At 36.7% G+C, this 13,193-nt stretch overlaps 1 protein-coding gene across 1 annotated transcript; it reads right to left on the reverse strand.

The window, feature by feature from the left end:
- Positions 1-4: 4 nt before the first annotated feature.
- On the reverse strand, positions 5-754 carry LOC145716653 (olfactory receptor 2A7-like; the record flags this gene model as incomplete). The annotated part of the gene is made up of 1 exon (XM_081800886.1): positions 5-754. A coding segment is annotated over exon 1 (750 nt), but the record flags the coding sequence as incomplete, so codon positions are not given.
- Between the last annotated feature and the right edge of the window lie 12,439 nt (positions 755-13,193).

A 13,193-nucleotide genomic window follows, 5' to 3' on the forward strand; every position in this document is an offset into this window, starting at 1 on the left:
CATAAAAGAGTCCAACCACACAGAGATGGGATGAACAGGTGGAGAAGGCTTTTCTTTGACCTTCCCCAGACTGGATTCTAAGGATGGCACAGAGGATGCACATATATGAGATTACAATTGAGGAGAGGGGTCCCACTAGCACAGAAATTGCTCCAGCCAATACCACAATCTCATTGATGTGTGTATCTACACAGGCAAGTTTGAGAACAGCCATGATTTCACAGAAAAAGTGATTGATTTTCTGGAATCTACAGAATGGTAAGGGTAGAAGTAACATGAGATGAATCAAAGACAGAAGGACTCCAATAGTCCAAGAAGTCAGCACCAGGGTGATGCAGACTCTCCAGTTCATAATGGCAGAATATCGGAGGGGGTGGCAGATGGCCACATACCGATCATAAGACATCACAACTAGGAGAAGACATTCTGTGACAGCAAATGTCAAAAAGAGAAAGGTCTGTGTCAAGCAGCCAGCAAAGGAGATGGGCTTGTCTGGCTTCAGGAGGTTCACCAGCATCTGGGGCACGGTGTTGCAGGCATAGGCTATGTCGACGATGGCCAGGTGGGAGAGAAAGAAGTACATGGGGGTGTGCAGTCGGGAGTCCAGCCAGATGAGCCCCAGGATGAGCCCGTTCCCCAGCAGGGTGCAGACATAGAACAGAGAGAAGAGCCCAAAGAGAAGAATCTGAATCCTCAGGCCAAGAGGGAATCCCAGTAGGGTGAACTCTGTGACAGATGTCATATTGTCTCCCATATCCCTATGACAGAATAAATTGAGTTAATATTTAAAAGAAATCTTTAAAAATAAATTTCTCTTAATTTGTTTGAAATCTTTTTATAGAATAGAAAAGTCTTCAGAAACATTTTCAGTAGGGGGAGATGAACTATAAGAGATGATGGACTCTGAAAAACAAACTGAGGGTTCTAGAGGGGAGGGGGGTGGGAGGATGGGTTAGCCTGGTGATGGGTATTAAAGAGGGCACGCTGTGCATGGAGCACTGAGTGTTATACCCAAACAATGAATCATGGAACACTACATCAAAAACTAATGATGTAATGTATGGTGATTAACATAACAATAAAAAATTTTTTAAAAAGAATCATAAAACATTGTGATTGAAATAAAAAAAACACTTTCAGTAAATTTTTTGTGTATTTTAATGTTTAAAGGTAGCCCTGAAATAAATTTAAAAATACATATACACACACACAAATACATGTTTCCTTTGTTTTTGTTAATATTTTTGGCAGAGGCTAAATGTTCAAAATAAATATTGTGTCACACGTTAATCAAATACATGGTTTTTGTTTCATTCAGTGAGCTACCCCATGTTTTTCAAATAAATTCTGCCCTTCTTTGCTTATATTAGTCAGAACTATTCTGGTTTTTTTTCCCCAAAATAATGACTCCTAACTGATACACATGCCCATGTCCTTAAACTGTGAAAAGTCTAATCTTGAGTTGGAAGGGATCATTAGGATAGAATATCCTAGGGTTAGATATACCATTGACCATATTCACCATTAGCCATTAACCTCTTGCCTGCCTGTCTAAACACACTTTCCACTCTTGCATCTACTGTCACCTCCACAACTAATATCTCACCAAATCCCCTCTTGAGTATAAAGACTTATTTTCGGCTTAAAATATCACTTTTATTATTTAGATTTCCATAATATTTAGATGAACATTTATGTGAATGAATAGATTTGTACTATTGTTTATCTAAGCATAAAAACAGAATCAGTAACTTTTTTAAAATTTTGACTCAATATTGGTAAATACTCTAGAAATACCCAGTTTTAGACACCATCTCTGCAGGTGACAATAGCTACTGTGAAGGATACAGAAGGGGTCTCTGAAGTCCTTGAGAGATTGAACTAAATCATCTTTCTTACTCTATGATTCCACAATTAAAATTAAGGACAAACATGATATTGCCCTTCTCCCTTACACTTCATTCCCGTCCTTGATGTAAGATCATCTTGTCTTGGAGACAGCAAGGATGAGCAATAAATCTTTAATTTAAATGGCCACAAAATTATAAGCCTGCTTAAAAATGATCCCATTTGCACCGAAACTCTCTTATTACCATTCCAATAATAACTGCTATGTGCAGGATGTTGGAAGTAATTTCAAGTATTTATTGATCTCCTATAATGTACCTACTATTGTTCTGCCGGTGGAGCTGTCATGATAGGAACTCCAAGCTCCTACTCACTGTTAGCAATCTGGCCTCATACTACTGCACATACTAAATAGATAAGCATTTGTACACTTATTCAATAACTCTGAATAGTCTTCCTTGTATATTTAGATATTTGACTTCTCTCTATGAGTGACACTTTAAATCTAGTTTTTTAATAAAGAAGTGCTTTTTTTTAATATTAAATATCTACAAGAAAGTCACTTGCACACACTTACCTCCTTACCTTAAAAATAGCTACCAGTCAAAAATAGCCATTAATACATTGATTGTATTAATATATTGATAGTTAAAAATATATTTTACTCAGAATATCCTATTATTTAAACTATCAGTGAGCAAACTTTAAGCATTAATAACAATGTACTTTTGCATGATATTAAATTGTGATAGTAAAAGCTAACAGGCAACGAAAATGATGTTAAAATATATTTGACCAGAGGGGCACCTGGGTGGCTCAGTTGGTAAGCATCTGCCTTCGGCTCAGGTCATGATCCCAGGGTCCTGGGATCCAGCCCCACATCGGGCTCCCTGCTCCTTGGGAAGCCTGCTTCTCCCTCTCCCACTCCCCCTGCTTGTGTTCCCTCTCTCGCTGTGTCTCTGTCAAATAAATAAATAAAATCTTTAAAAAAAAAAAAAAAATATATATATATGACCAGAACTCACAAAGGTGATAGGAAACCTGTGTGTCTAGAGATGACTGTTGTATAAAGACCCCAATAAGTCTTCATGCAGAAAAGGCAAACACATCTAGTGTGGCTAAAGTTACTGACGGTGCTAGGAGCCTTGTTGCTCATCTGAGAACTGCCAAGGAAGGATCTTTGCTCTTCAAGGTGCCTTTAAGAGAAGGCTTTATTAACTTATCATCTCTACAAGGTACCTTCCCAATTGCCATGAGAGCTCTGTGTAGGGTATGAGACAGTAGGTCTCCTTTGTACAAGCACGCTCCCTACAGAGACATGAAGAACTCAACCACTGTTATCCTCCTGAGGGTAGAATGCTGGCAGTCCCTGTCTATTTCTGTCTTTCAGGAAGCCAGAGAGAGATAGTGAGATCTTTAGAAGTTAAGGTAAAAACAAGTAGTCTCTTCATAACTAACTGGTGCCATATTCTGGCACCACATGAATATTACAGCTACACAAATACATGAATTTGTTACAGTTTCATGAATTATTATGTTGTTCCAGGTCCTAAACATTCAGGAGGCACTTGGGAGATTCAAAGATCCATGCCTGGTTATTCTTTGATAGTGAAGTAGAACCTTGACATTAATTTCTACAGCCTTATTTCCTTTAGTGTAGTCTAAATTTCCAACCATCCTGAAGGTGGTAGGAAAATGAACTTGAATTCAAAGGCCTTAATCGTTACATCATTTTAGATAGCAACTCAGATCCTAAATCCTTGAGCATAAATCTGGAGATGTGCGAGCATGCTGGGAATTGATGTTAGACATGCCCTGGTATTTGTTGACCTGTCTGGAAGAACAGATGAGCACAAGGGCTGAGCAAAGTTTACTTTAGAAAATTTTCCCTTTTTGATAACTTCTGATCCTGCCCTCATGGGATAGATAGAGCTCTGTAAAAGCAGAGGGCCAACTCCTGTCCTCTCTACCCTTATGGATGAAGCTAAATATATGTAATCTACCTACCAAAGTAGGCATATACTATCACAGTATATGCTGCAGGATGTTATCAACAATCCAGTGTTCCAAATCTGTGTGTCAGGTCATAGTTTCTATCAGGTCTATAATTTCTGAGTAACACAGTATGAGCTGGGAGAAGTGAATCCATTGGTAATTTTCCCATTGTTACTTCCTTAGCTGTGAAGCAGGTCTAATGAACTAAGGTGATGTTATGTTGGAAAGCATATCAGAAGTCAGATATTCTAATAGCTCTCCAATAGAGGTACTGACCAAGGTACTGCAGACAAGAAAGGGAAGTTCACAGTTGTAATGTGTATCATCCATAATCATGATGAATCATTGCTCATAAGGTGCAAAGAACTGGAATGCCAACAACTGACTTACTGGTCTCCTTAAGAGGAAGGTACCATATTGAGAGCCCAGCACTGGTCTCTGCTGCTGACAGAACATATATTCAGCTGAGCAGAGCAGCAGAGTAGAGCAGTCTTGGTGAGGGGCACCCTATGCTGTTGGATTCATGCAAAGCCTCCATCTCTGTTGCCATGGCTACTGCATTTGTTTGCTCACTGTGCAATCACTGGGACAGCCAAGAACAAAGGCTGGCTGACATTCTGACTGAATCATCTTATACCTGATTAATGATGGGCTTTTAACAAAAGCACTTTTAATTTATCTACAGAAAAAATGACTCAGAAGCTGCTTCAGGCCATAATCTATTAGAATTATATCCTGGACAATCTTGAGGAACTGGGTTAGCCAGTTATTTTCATCATTTGACTTTATCCACAGTATTAGAAAAACAAGGCATTATATCAGTTTAGAGGAAATGTGTGCCTAGTAGCCAAATCCAGTCCCTTATATTTTATATTTTTCTTTAGATCTTCTGCTTTGTAGGTATAATTTTTCATGACATCTTCCATGGAAGTCCCTTTCAGCTCATTCTGGGCATCCCACTTGGCCTTGCCAAGAGAGGTCCAACATTCCAGGTCATTCTGCATCACAGAGTCACTTGCTTATTTGGCATTAATGTAGGATATGCAGATTCTCCTACTTTGTGCTCTGTTCACCTAATATTCCAACTGTGCTCCTTCCAGGTGCATGACCAACCAGTCACACCATTTGCCAATTTCCAGGAGTCCATGCATATTCTCACTTCTGGCGACTTCTGTCCGCACAAGGTAAATGACTACGTTAATTGCCAGTTCTGGGCAATGATAGTTTTACCCTTACCAATTACCTTTAAAACCCCACACCTGCGTGGCAGATACACTGCACAGAGAGGGAAGAACCATCAGTGATATAAGTGATACAGGAATGTGAGGATCTGGGCCATTCTGCTTACTTTTGTCTTTTGCACTTGTTCTTCCTGAGTTATACCACATTCTTTGTGTGAGGCATGGCTGCCGTGATCACTTAATCTTATGATTTGGTGGGTCGTATAACATCTCAGCTCAAGATAGGCAATCCTGCATTTATAGTTACTTGAGACTCTATGAGTAGTCTCTGCTAAGGTTCAGTAGTACATGAAGAGTTGTGTTTTTGAAATGCATATTGTCTTCTGGTATAGAAGGAAATATCCTGAAGCAGAGTCCCTGTTGCCTGTGCTACGATTTACTGATTGAGGCTTGCCAGAGACTTCACATGACATCTTCATCTACCTTCCAATCTATGTGGTCGCCTGATCAAATGGCCAAATATTAGAGCTATGAAGTGTCTAGATCCAATACTTTGTATATATTGACACACCTGTGTAAGCTCCATCCAGATCAAGGTGTAGAACATCCTCATCACAACAGAAAACTCCTTTGTCTTCTCCCCTCACCCTACCACCCCTGCCCAAAATCACTTCCTTATTCTGAGGGAATTCTGACTTCTATTACAACAAATTAGCTTTGCCTGTTTTTGAGTCTCATATAAATAAATTATACAGTATGTACATGTTTTTATGTCTGGATTCTTTGACTCAATATAATGTCTTTGAGATTTATCCATGCTGTTATATCATTTTTTATGCTGCATAATATTCAATATGAATAGTTCACTATTCTACTGATAGATAACGGAATAATGGAAATTTGGGTTATTTCTAGTTTGTAGCTGTTGTAACTAAAATATTCTATGAATATTTTTTAAAAAAATATTTTATTTATTTGAGAGAGACAGAGCATGAGCTGGGGGGAGGGACCGAGGGAGAGGGAGAAGCAGGCTCCCCGCTGAGCAGGGAGCCCAATGCGGGGCTCAATCCAAGGACCCTGAGATCATGACCTGAGCTGAAGGCAGACACTTAACTGACTGAGCCACCCAGGCGCCCCTATGAATATTCTTTTTAAAGATTTTTTTTATTTTTATTTATTTGGCAGAGAGAGAGAGCAAGAGAGGGAACACAAGCAGGGGGAGTAGGAGAGGGAGAAGCAGGCTTCCCGCTGAGCGGGGAGCCCGATGCGGGGCTTGATCCCAGGACCCTGGGATCATGACCCGAGCTGAAGGCAGACGCTCAACCGACTGAGCCACCCAGGCGCCCCGCCCCTATGAATATTCTTATACATATTTTCAGTGGGTGTATACCAAGGAAAGAATTGCCAAATCCTAGGACAGGCACATGTTTAACTTTACTAGATATTGCCAAATGGTCTTTCAGTATGGTTTTATAATTTTAGTTTCCCACCACTTGATATTAATTTTATATTAGCCATTGTGATATTTGTGATTTTATTGATGATTAATTGTACTGCACACATTATCGTATGATTATTGATCTTTTGAATAACCTTTTGTATGGAGTACCTGTTCAAATCTTTTGCCCAGTTTTTAATTGAGTTTTTTCCCATCATTGATTTGTAGACTTTCTTTAGAGAATCTAGATCTAAGTGCTTTGTTGAACATGTGTACCAAAGCTGTCTTCTCCCAGATTGTGGTTTGCCTCTACACTTTCCTACTGATTCTTTTGATAAACAGAAATTATTAGTTGTAATGGCATCAGCTTAATTTCTTCTTTTATGATTAGTGCTTTTAGCTTCCTGCTTAAGAAAACAACCTACCCAAAGGTCATACTGCAATTTTTCTCCTAGAAGAGTAATCCTTTGCTTTCATGTTTAGATCTAAGATACACCTCAAATTATCTTTGTGTATGGTAGGAAATATGGGTGGAGTTTCTTTTATTTTTTTTTGGAAAGATGTCTAACTGAAAAGCTGTATTATTGACCCATCTAATTACATTGGCAATTTTGTCAAGAATACTGATGAAATACATATGGATCTATTATTGTATTCTCTATTCTATTGATTTATCCTTAAACTAATATGGTTAATTCAACACTATATATTAAGCCTTATAATCAGAAGTGTAAAGTTTCCAATTTTGTTTTTTCCAAAATTATTGATACTTTCCTTAAATTTTCATGTGAATTTTTCTGTAAGATTTATGCTGTTAAATATGTTTTTAACTTTAAAATTTTTCATTTTTAGTTGAACTTTTATTCTGATATAATTGTAGGTTCACACACCGGTGTAAGAAATAATACAAGGGTTATTATATTACCATTATAATACTGTGCACTCTTTACTATTTTCCCTTTGGTAACATCGTTCAAAACTGTGATACAAAATCACAATCAGCTTATTGACACTGGTTCAGTCCAGGTGCATAATATTTTCATCACTACAAGAACCTCCCATGGTGCCTTTTTTCTAGTCACGCCCACCTCCTTCCCACTCTCACTCTGTCCTCAACCACAACCTTTTCTCTGCTTCTATAATTTTGATATTTCAAAACTGTTACATAAGCGGAATCATATAGTATATAATCTTATGTGACTGGCTTTTTTTCCTCTGGAGATTCATCCAGGTTGTTGCATATATCAATAGGAGCTCTTTTTTATTACTGAGCTATACTCTGTAGTGTGGATGCTCCACAGTATAACCACTTACCTGTGGGTGAACATCTGGATTATTTCCGTTTTGAGCTATTACCAAAAAATCTTCTACATTTGTGTATAAGCTTTTGTTGTTGTTGTTGTTGTTGTTGTTGTTGTTGTGTGTATAAGTCATTTTCCTGAGATTTATGTTTTGGTAGTTTTAAAATTGTGAATTAAATTTCCTTAGTAGTTACAGGATTATGTGAATGAACTCTTCATATTAGGTGAGTTGTGGTAGTTTGTGATTTTCAAGGAAGTGGTTCATTTAATCTGAGTTATTTGTAATTTCCTTTATCATCCTTTGATGTCTGCAGTGATATCCCCCATTTCATCCTAATATTTTTAAGTCGTGTCTTTACAAGTACTATTGGAGGTTTCTAAATTTTATTGATCTTTAAAAAAAAACCCAACTCTTTGTTTTAATGATTTACCTTGAAGATTTTTGGTTTTAAATTTCAGGGTTTTCTGTGCTTATATTCATTAATCCCCTCCCCTCCCCCGCTTGCTCTGACTTTATATTGCTCTTCTTTTTCTAGGTTCTTGAGGTAGGTATATCTATTATTCATCTGAGACTTTCCTTATTTATGTACTTATGTATTTATTCATTCATTTAATTCCAATATAGTTAACATATGGTGTTATATTACTTTCAGGTGTACAATATAGTGATTCAACAATTCCATACATCACCTAGTGCTCATTACAATAAGTGCACTCCTTCATCACCATCACCCATTTCACCCATCTGCCGCCCACCTCCCCTATGGTAACCATGAGTGAAAGTTCTGTTTCTTGGTTTGTCTCTTTCTTTCCTTTGCTCATTTGTTTTGTTTCTAAAATTCCACATATGAGTGAAATCATATGGTATGTCTTTCTGATTTATTTTATATTCTCTAGCTCCATCCATGTCATTGCAAGTGGCAAGATTTCATTCTTTTTTATGGTTGAATACTATTCCATTATACATATATATATATATGTGATACCACATCTTCTTTATCCATTCGTCTATCAATGGCCACTTGGCCAGCTTCCATAATTTGGCTATTATAAATAATGCTGCAATAAACATAGTGTGCATGTATACCTTTGAATTAGTGTTTTTGTATTTTTGAGAAGTATACCCAGTAGGTCCAGTGCTGGGTTGTAGGGTACTTCTGTTTTCAATGTTTTAAGGAAACTCCATACTGTTTTCCACAGGAGCTGCACCAGTAGGCCTTCCCACCAACAGTGCCAGAGGTTCTCCTTTTTCCACATCCTTGCCAACACTTGTTTCTTGTGTTTTTTATTTTAGCCGTTCTGACAGGTGAGAGATGATATCTCATTGTAGCTTTGAGACTTTTCCTCTTTTCTAATGCATATTTATTGTAATATAAGCATTTATTGAAATATTTCCCTCTCAACAATATGTTTTCATTTTCATTCAAAGTATTTTTTTAAAACTTTTTTTTTTTTTTGAGAGAGTGGGAGTGCATGAACAGGGGAGGGGCAGAGGGGGAGAGAGGGAATCCCAAGCAGGCTCCACGCCCAGTGTGAAGCCCTATGTGGGGCTCAATCTCATGACCTCGAGATCATGACCTGAGCTAAAATCAAGAGTCAGACGCTTAACCAACTGAGCCACCCAGGTGCCCCTCAATGTATTTTTTTTAAATTTCCCTTGAGATGACTTTAACTTATAGATTATTTAAAAGTAATTTTAAAATTTTCAAATATTGGGAGATTTTCCTATTTTTCTTATATTGATTTCTAGTTTGATTCCATTGTGGATGGAGAACCCGCTCTGTATGATTTTTATTTCTTTTAAATTTGTGGAGATATTTTTTATGGCCTAGACTAAGTATATCTTGGTTTATGTTTTTTCCTGATTTCCTGTGGGTTACTTGACTATTTTTTGAGTTCCATTTTGATTTACCAATAGTGCTCTTGTTGTATCTCTTTGTATAGCTTTTTGGTTGTTGTTCATAGCTTAGTGGTTACTCTAGATATTATATATACATCACATTCAATTGATGCCATTTTTTTTTTTTTTTTACCAGTATCAGTGAAGTACAGAAACCTTATCTCCTTTTAGGTCTTTACTCTCTCCAATTTACAGTATAATGGTCTTCAATATTTCTCCTACATAAGTTTAGAATAGCACCAGATACTGCTATAATTTTTGCTTGAACCATCAAACACAATTTAGAAAACTTAAGAGGATAAGAAAAGCCTATGGAGTTTACTCCTAATTTTGCTTCTTTCCTTCTTCCTGATATTCCCAGTTTCCTTCCTTTCTAATTTCTATTTAGAGATATCATTTTTATACAGTTTTGTAGTGTATGGAATTCTATGTTGATAGTTTTTAATTTCACTACTTTAAGATGGTATTCTTAATTTCACTACTTTAAGATTGTATTTTGGCTTCCATGATGTTTGGTAAATCTTACTGTTCCTTTGAAAGTAATGCATTTTTTTCCCTGACCCATTGTAAGGTTTCTTTCTTTATCTTTCATTTTCTATAGTTTGACTAGTGCATTTCCAGTGAGGTTTCTTTTTATTTTTCCTTTTTTAAAAATTTGAGTGTAATTGACATACAATGTTAGTTTCAGGTGTATAACAGTGTGATTGGACTTCTCTATACATTATGCTGCGCTCACCACAAATGTAGCTGCCATCTGTCACCATACAATGTATTATAATATCATTGACTATATTTTCAGTGAAGTTTTCTTAGGTTTATCCTGCTTGAGTTCTTTGAGCTTCTTGAATCTGTATTGATATTGCTTATCAGACTTTATAAGTTCTTGTCATTATTTCTTTAAATAATTCATCTGTTCCATTTTTATTTTCTTTTTCCTTTGGGGATTAGGAAATTAAGGTTTGTTAGATCCTTGGAGTATTTCCCACAACTCTACTTTGTTCTCAAGTTCTTTCCATTTTTTTTTTCTCCCACTGCTTTAGTTTTGGAAATATATTTTGAACTGTATTTGACTTCACCAATCCTAGCTTCAGTTGTGTCCTGTCTTCTGTAAAATATATCTAATGAGTTATTTATGTTAAGGTTTTTTCTTTTTTCTTTTATTTTTAGGAGAAGATTTAGAATGCTCACTTGATTATTTAACAGATTCTTATTTTCTGTTGAAATATTCTGTCATTCATTTTCAAATTTTCTTTATATCGATTATAGGTATTTTGATGTCCTTGTCTATTCCAATTATTTGGATGATCTGTGAGTTTGTTTCTAATAACAGATTTATCTCAAATTTTCCTGCTTTTTTACATGTTTAGGAATTATTAAAATTTTATGCTGAAATTATAAAGCCGTAAGCTAGAGAAACTAAGAGTTTTGAGTTTTGTTTTTTTTTTTTCTAGAGAGCAGTTAAATTACTTGAAGATATCCTTGCTCCTCTTATGGCCAGGTTTTAGGCTGTGTGATGATGAATGTATTTCATTTTCTCCCTTACTACTGGGATATATAGCATCTACTTCTAGAACATGGCAATTCACCCAAGATGTGGGACTTCTGGAGTCCCAACTGAGTTCCTAAGTTTTTTTACCAGTATCTCCCCATTCTGGCTGGATCTGAACTCCAGTATCTTCCCCTGCATTTTTTAGTTCCAGATTCTCTGTTCTAAATTCAGTCTCTTGGCAGCTTTTTCCTACTAGATCTCCCTTTCTTAACCCATTTCCTTAGCCCATTTTCACATAATTAAGGAGAAAACTAAGAACTCAAAAGGCACTTTCATGGGCGCCTGGGTGACTCAGTTGGTTAAGTGACTGCCTTCGGCTCAGGTCATGATCCTGGAGTCCCGGGATCGAGTCCCACATCGGGCTCCCTGCTCAGCGGGGGTCTGCTTCTCCCTCTGACCCTCTTCCCTCTCGTGCTCTCTGTCTCTCATTCTCTCTCTCTCAAATAAATAAATAAAATCTTTTAAAAAAAAGGCACTTTCATTTATGTTTTTAGGATTTTCTCTTTATTGCTATCCCTCCTGTGGTACACTGACCCACAGTTCCTAACTGACCTAGCAGACTTGAACTCTGATCTCTGCTTTCTCTGATCCCTGCTTGGGTTCCATATTCCTGCATGAAGACTAGGGAAATGGCCTTCTGGGGCAGCTGTGGTAAATGTGATACTTCCCTCATGTGCATCTTCTCCATCATTTCAATGACTGTCAAACATTGCTTACTATAGGCTGTTGAGATCACGTAATTATTTACAGCAGGAGGGTAAGTCTGACACCAGTTATTTTCAAGACAATATACTATTTTTTTTAACGTGTCTCTATTTTTTTTATTGTGTTATGTTAATCACCATACATTACATCATTAGTTTTTGATGTAGTGTTCCATGATTCATTGTTTGCGTATAACACCCAGTGCTCCATTCAGTACAATATACTATTTTTAATGCAAAAGTATAAAATCTTTTTCTTGCACTTAAAATTTTAACTAAAAATATAGTTAAAAGATTACTGAAGAAAAGGGGTCTTAATGATTTAATTTCATAAGAAAAAAGACTCATTTAGAAATGAAAAGTATGTCTTAGATGTTTTGGTCACTTTGATGACATTGCCTGTAAGTCCCAGTCCCTGAATGATTATTATTTTTTAAAAATATTTATTTAGAGAGAGAGAGGGAGAGACAGAGTGAGCACATGGGGGGAGGGGCAGAAGGAGAGGGAGAAATCTCCAGTAGACTCCCTGCTGAGCACAGACTGAGCCACCCAGGCAACCCCCTGCATGATTATTAATGTAGTTTATCTACTGAGAAGCCAAGTCTAGTATGTTACTCTAGTCCACCATATATTTATTAATTTATATTGCTAGTTTTTCTTTTTTAATGATTGAAAGGCATGACAAGGTGAAATATTATTGCCTGAAATATTTTACTGCTCTGGAAAATAAAAAGGCAGAAGCTTTGAGGAAAACTTTGGCAAGAGATATAAAAATAATGTGGAAGTGAGGTACTTAAGAGAATACATCTGTCTTTAATTACATGTGTTGTAAAACGTAAGTGGGAACTATAAGGGAGGAAGTAGGTGGGAAGGGAAAATGAAAGCACAGTATAGGAGGGATGGAGATATTTCTATAAAGAGCTGTAAGATAGTTTTAGCTTGTTTTTGCTACATACTAAGAATTTCTCAACTCTAGTTGGAACACTTGGAATTTATTAGCTATCCAGCAATGACTCTCAGTCCTTTCTTCATATGACTCACGGGTGGGATTTTAGGAATACACAGTTCAGTGATGATGTATATATTAAGCTACCGTAGTCAGAGATTTTCATTTCTCTGAAAAATATCGCTTGTTACCAGGTGATGTGAATGCTTATGATTGAACTGATTATTTAGGGCAATGTGTTGACATTTTGTTTCAACAATTAAACAAAAATATTGTCTTAAGATACTAATTTATTTCTTGAAGAAATGGGCTCTATAGATTTTTATAGCAT

The sequence above is a fragment of the Leptonychotes weddellii genome, chromosome 12 (assembly GCF_054177405.1).
Source record: "Leptonychotes weddellii isolate Sample4059 chromosome 12, ASM5417740v2, whole genome shotgun sequence".
In the NCBI taxonomy this organism is placed as follows: domain Eukaryota; kingdom Metazoa; phylum Chordata; class Mammalia; order Carnivora; family Phocidae; genus Leptonychotes; species Leptonychotes weddellii.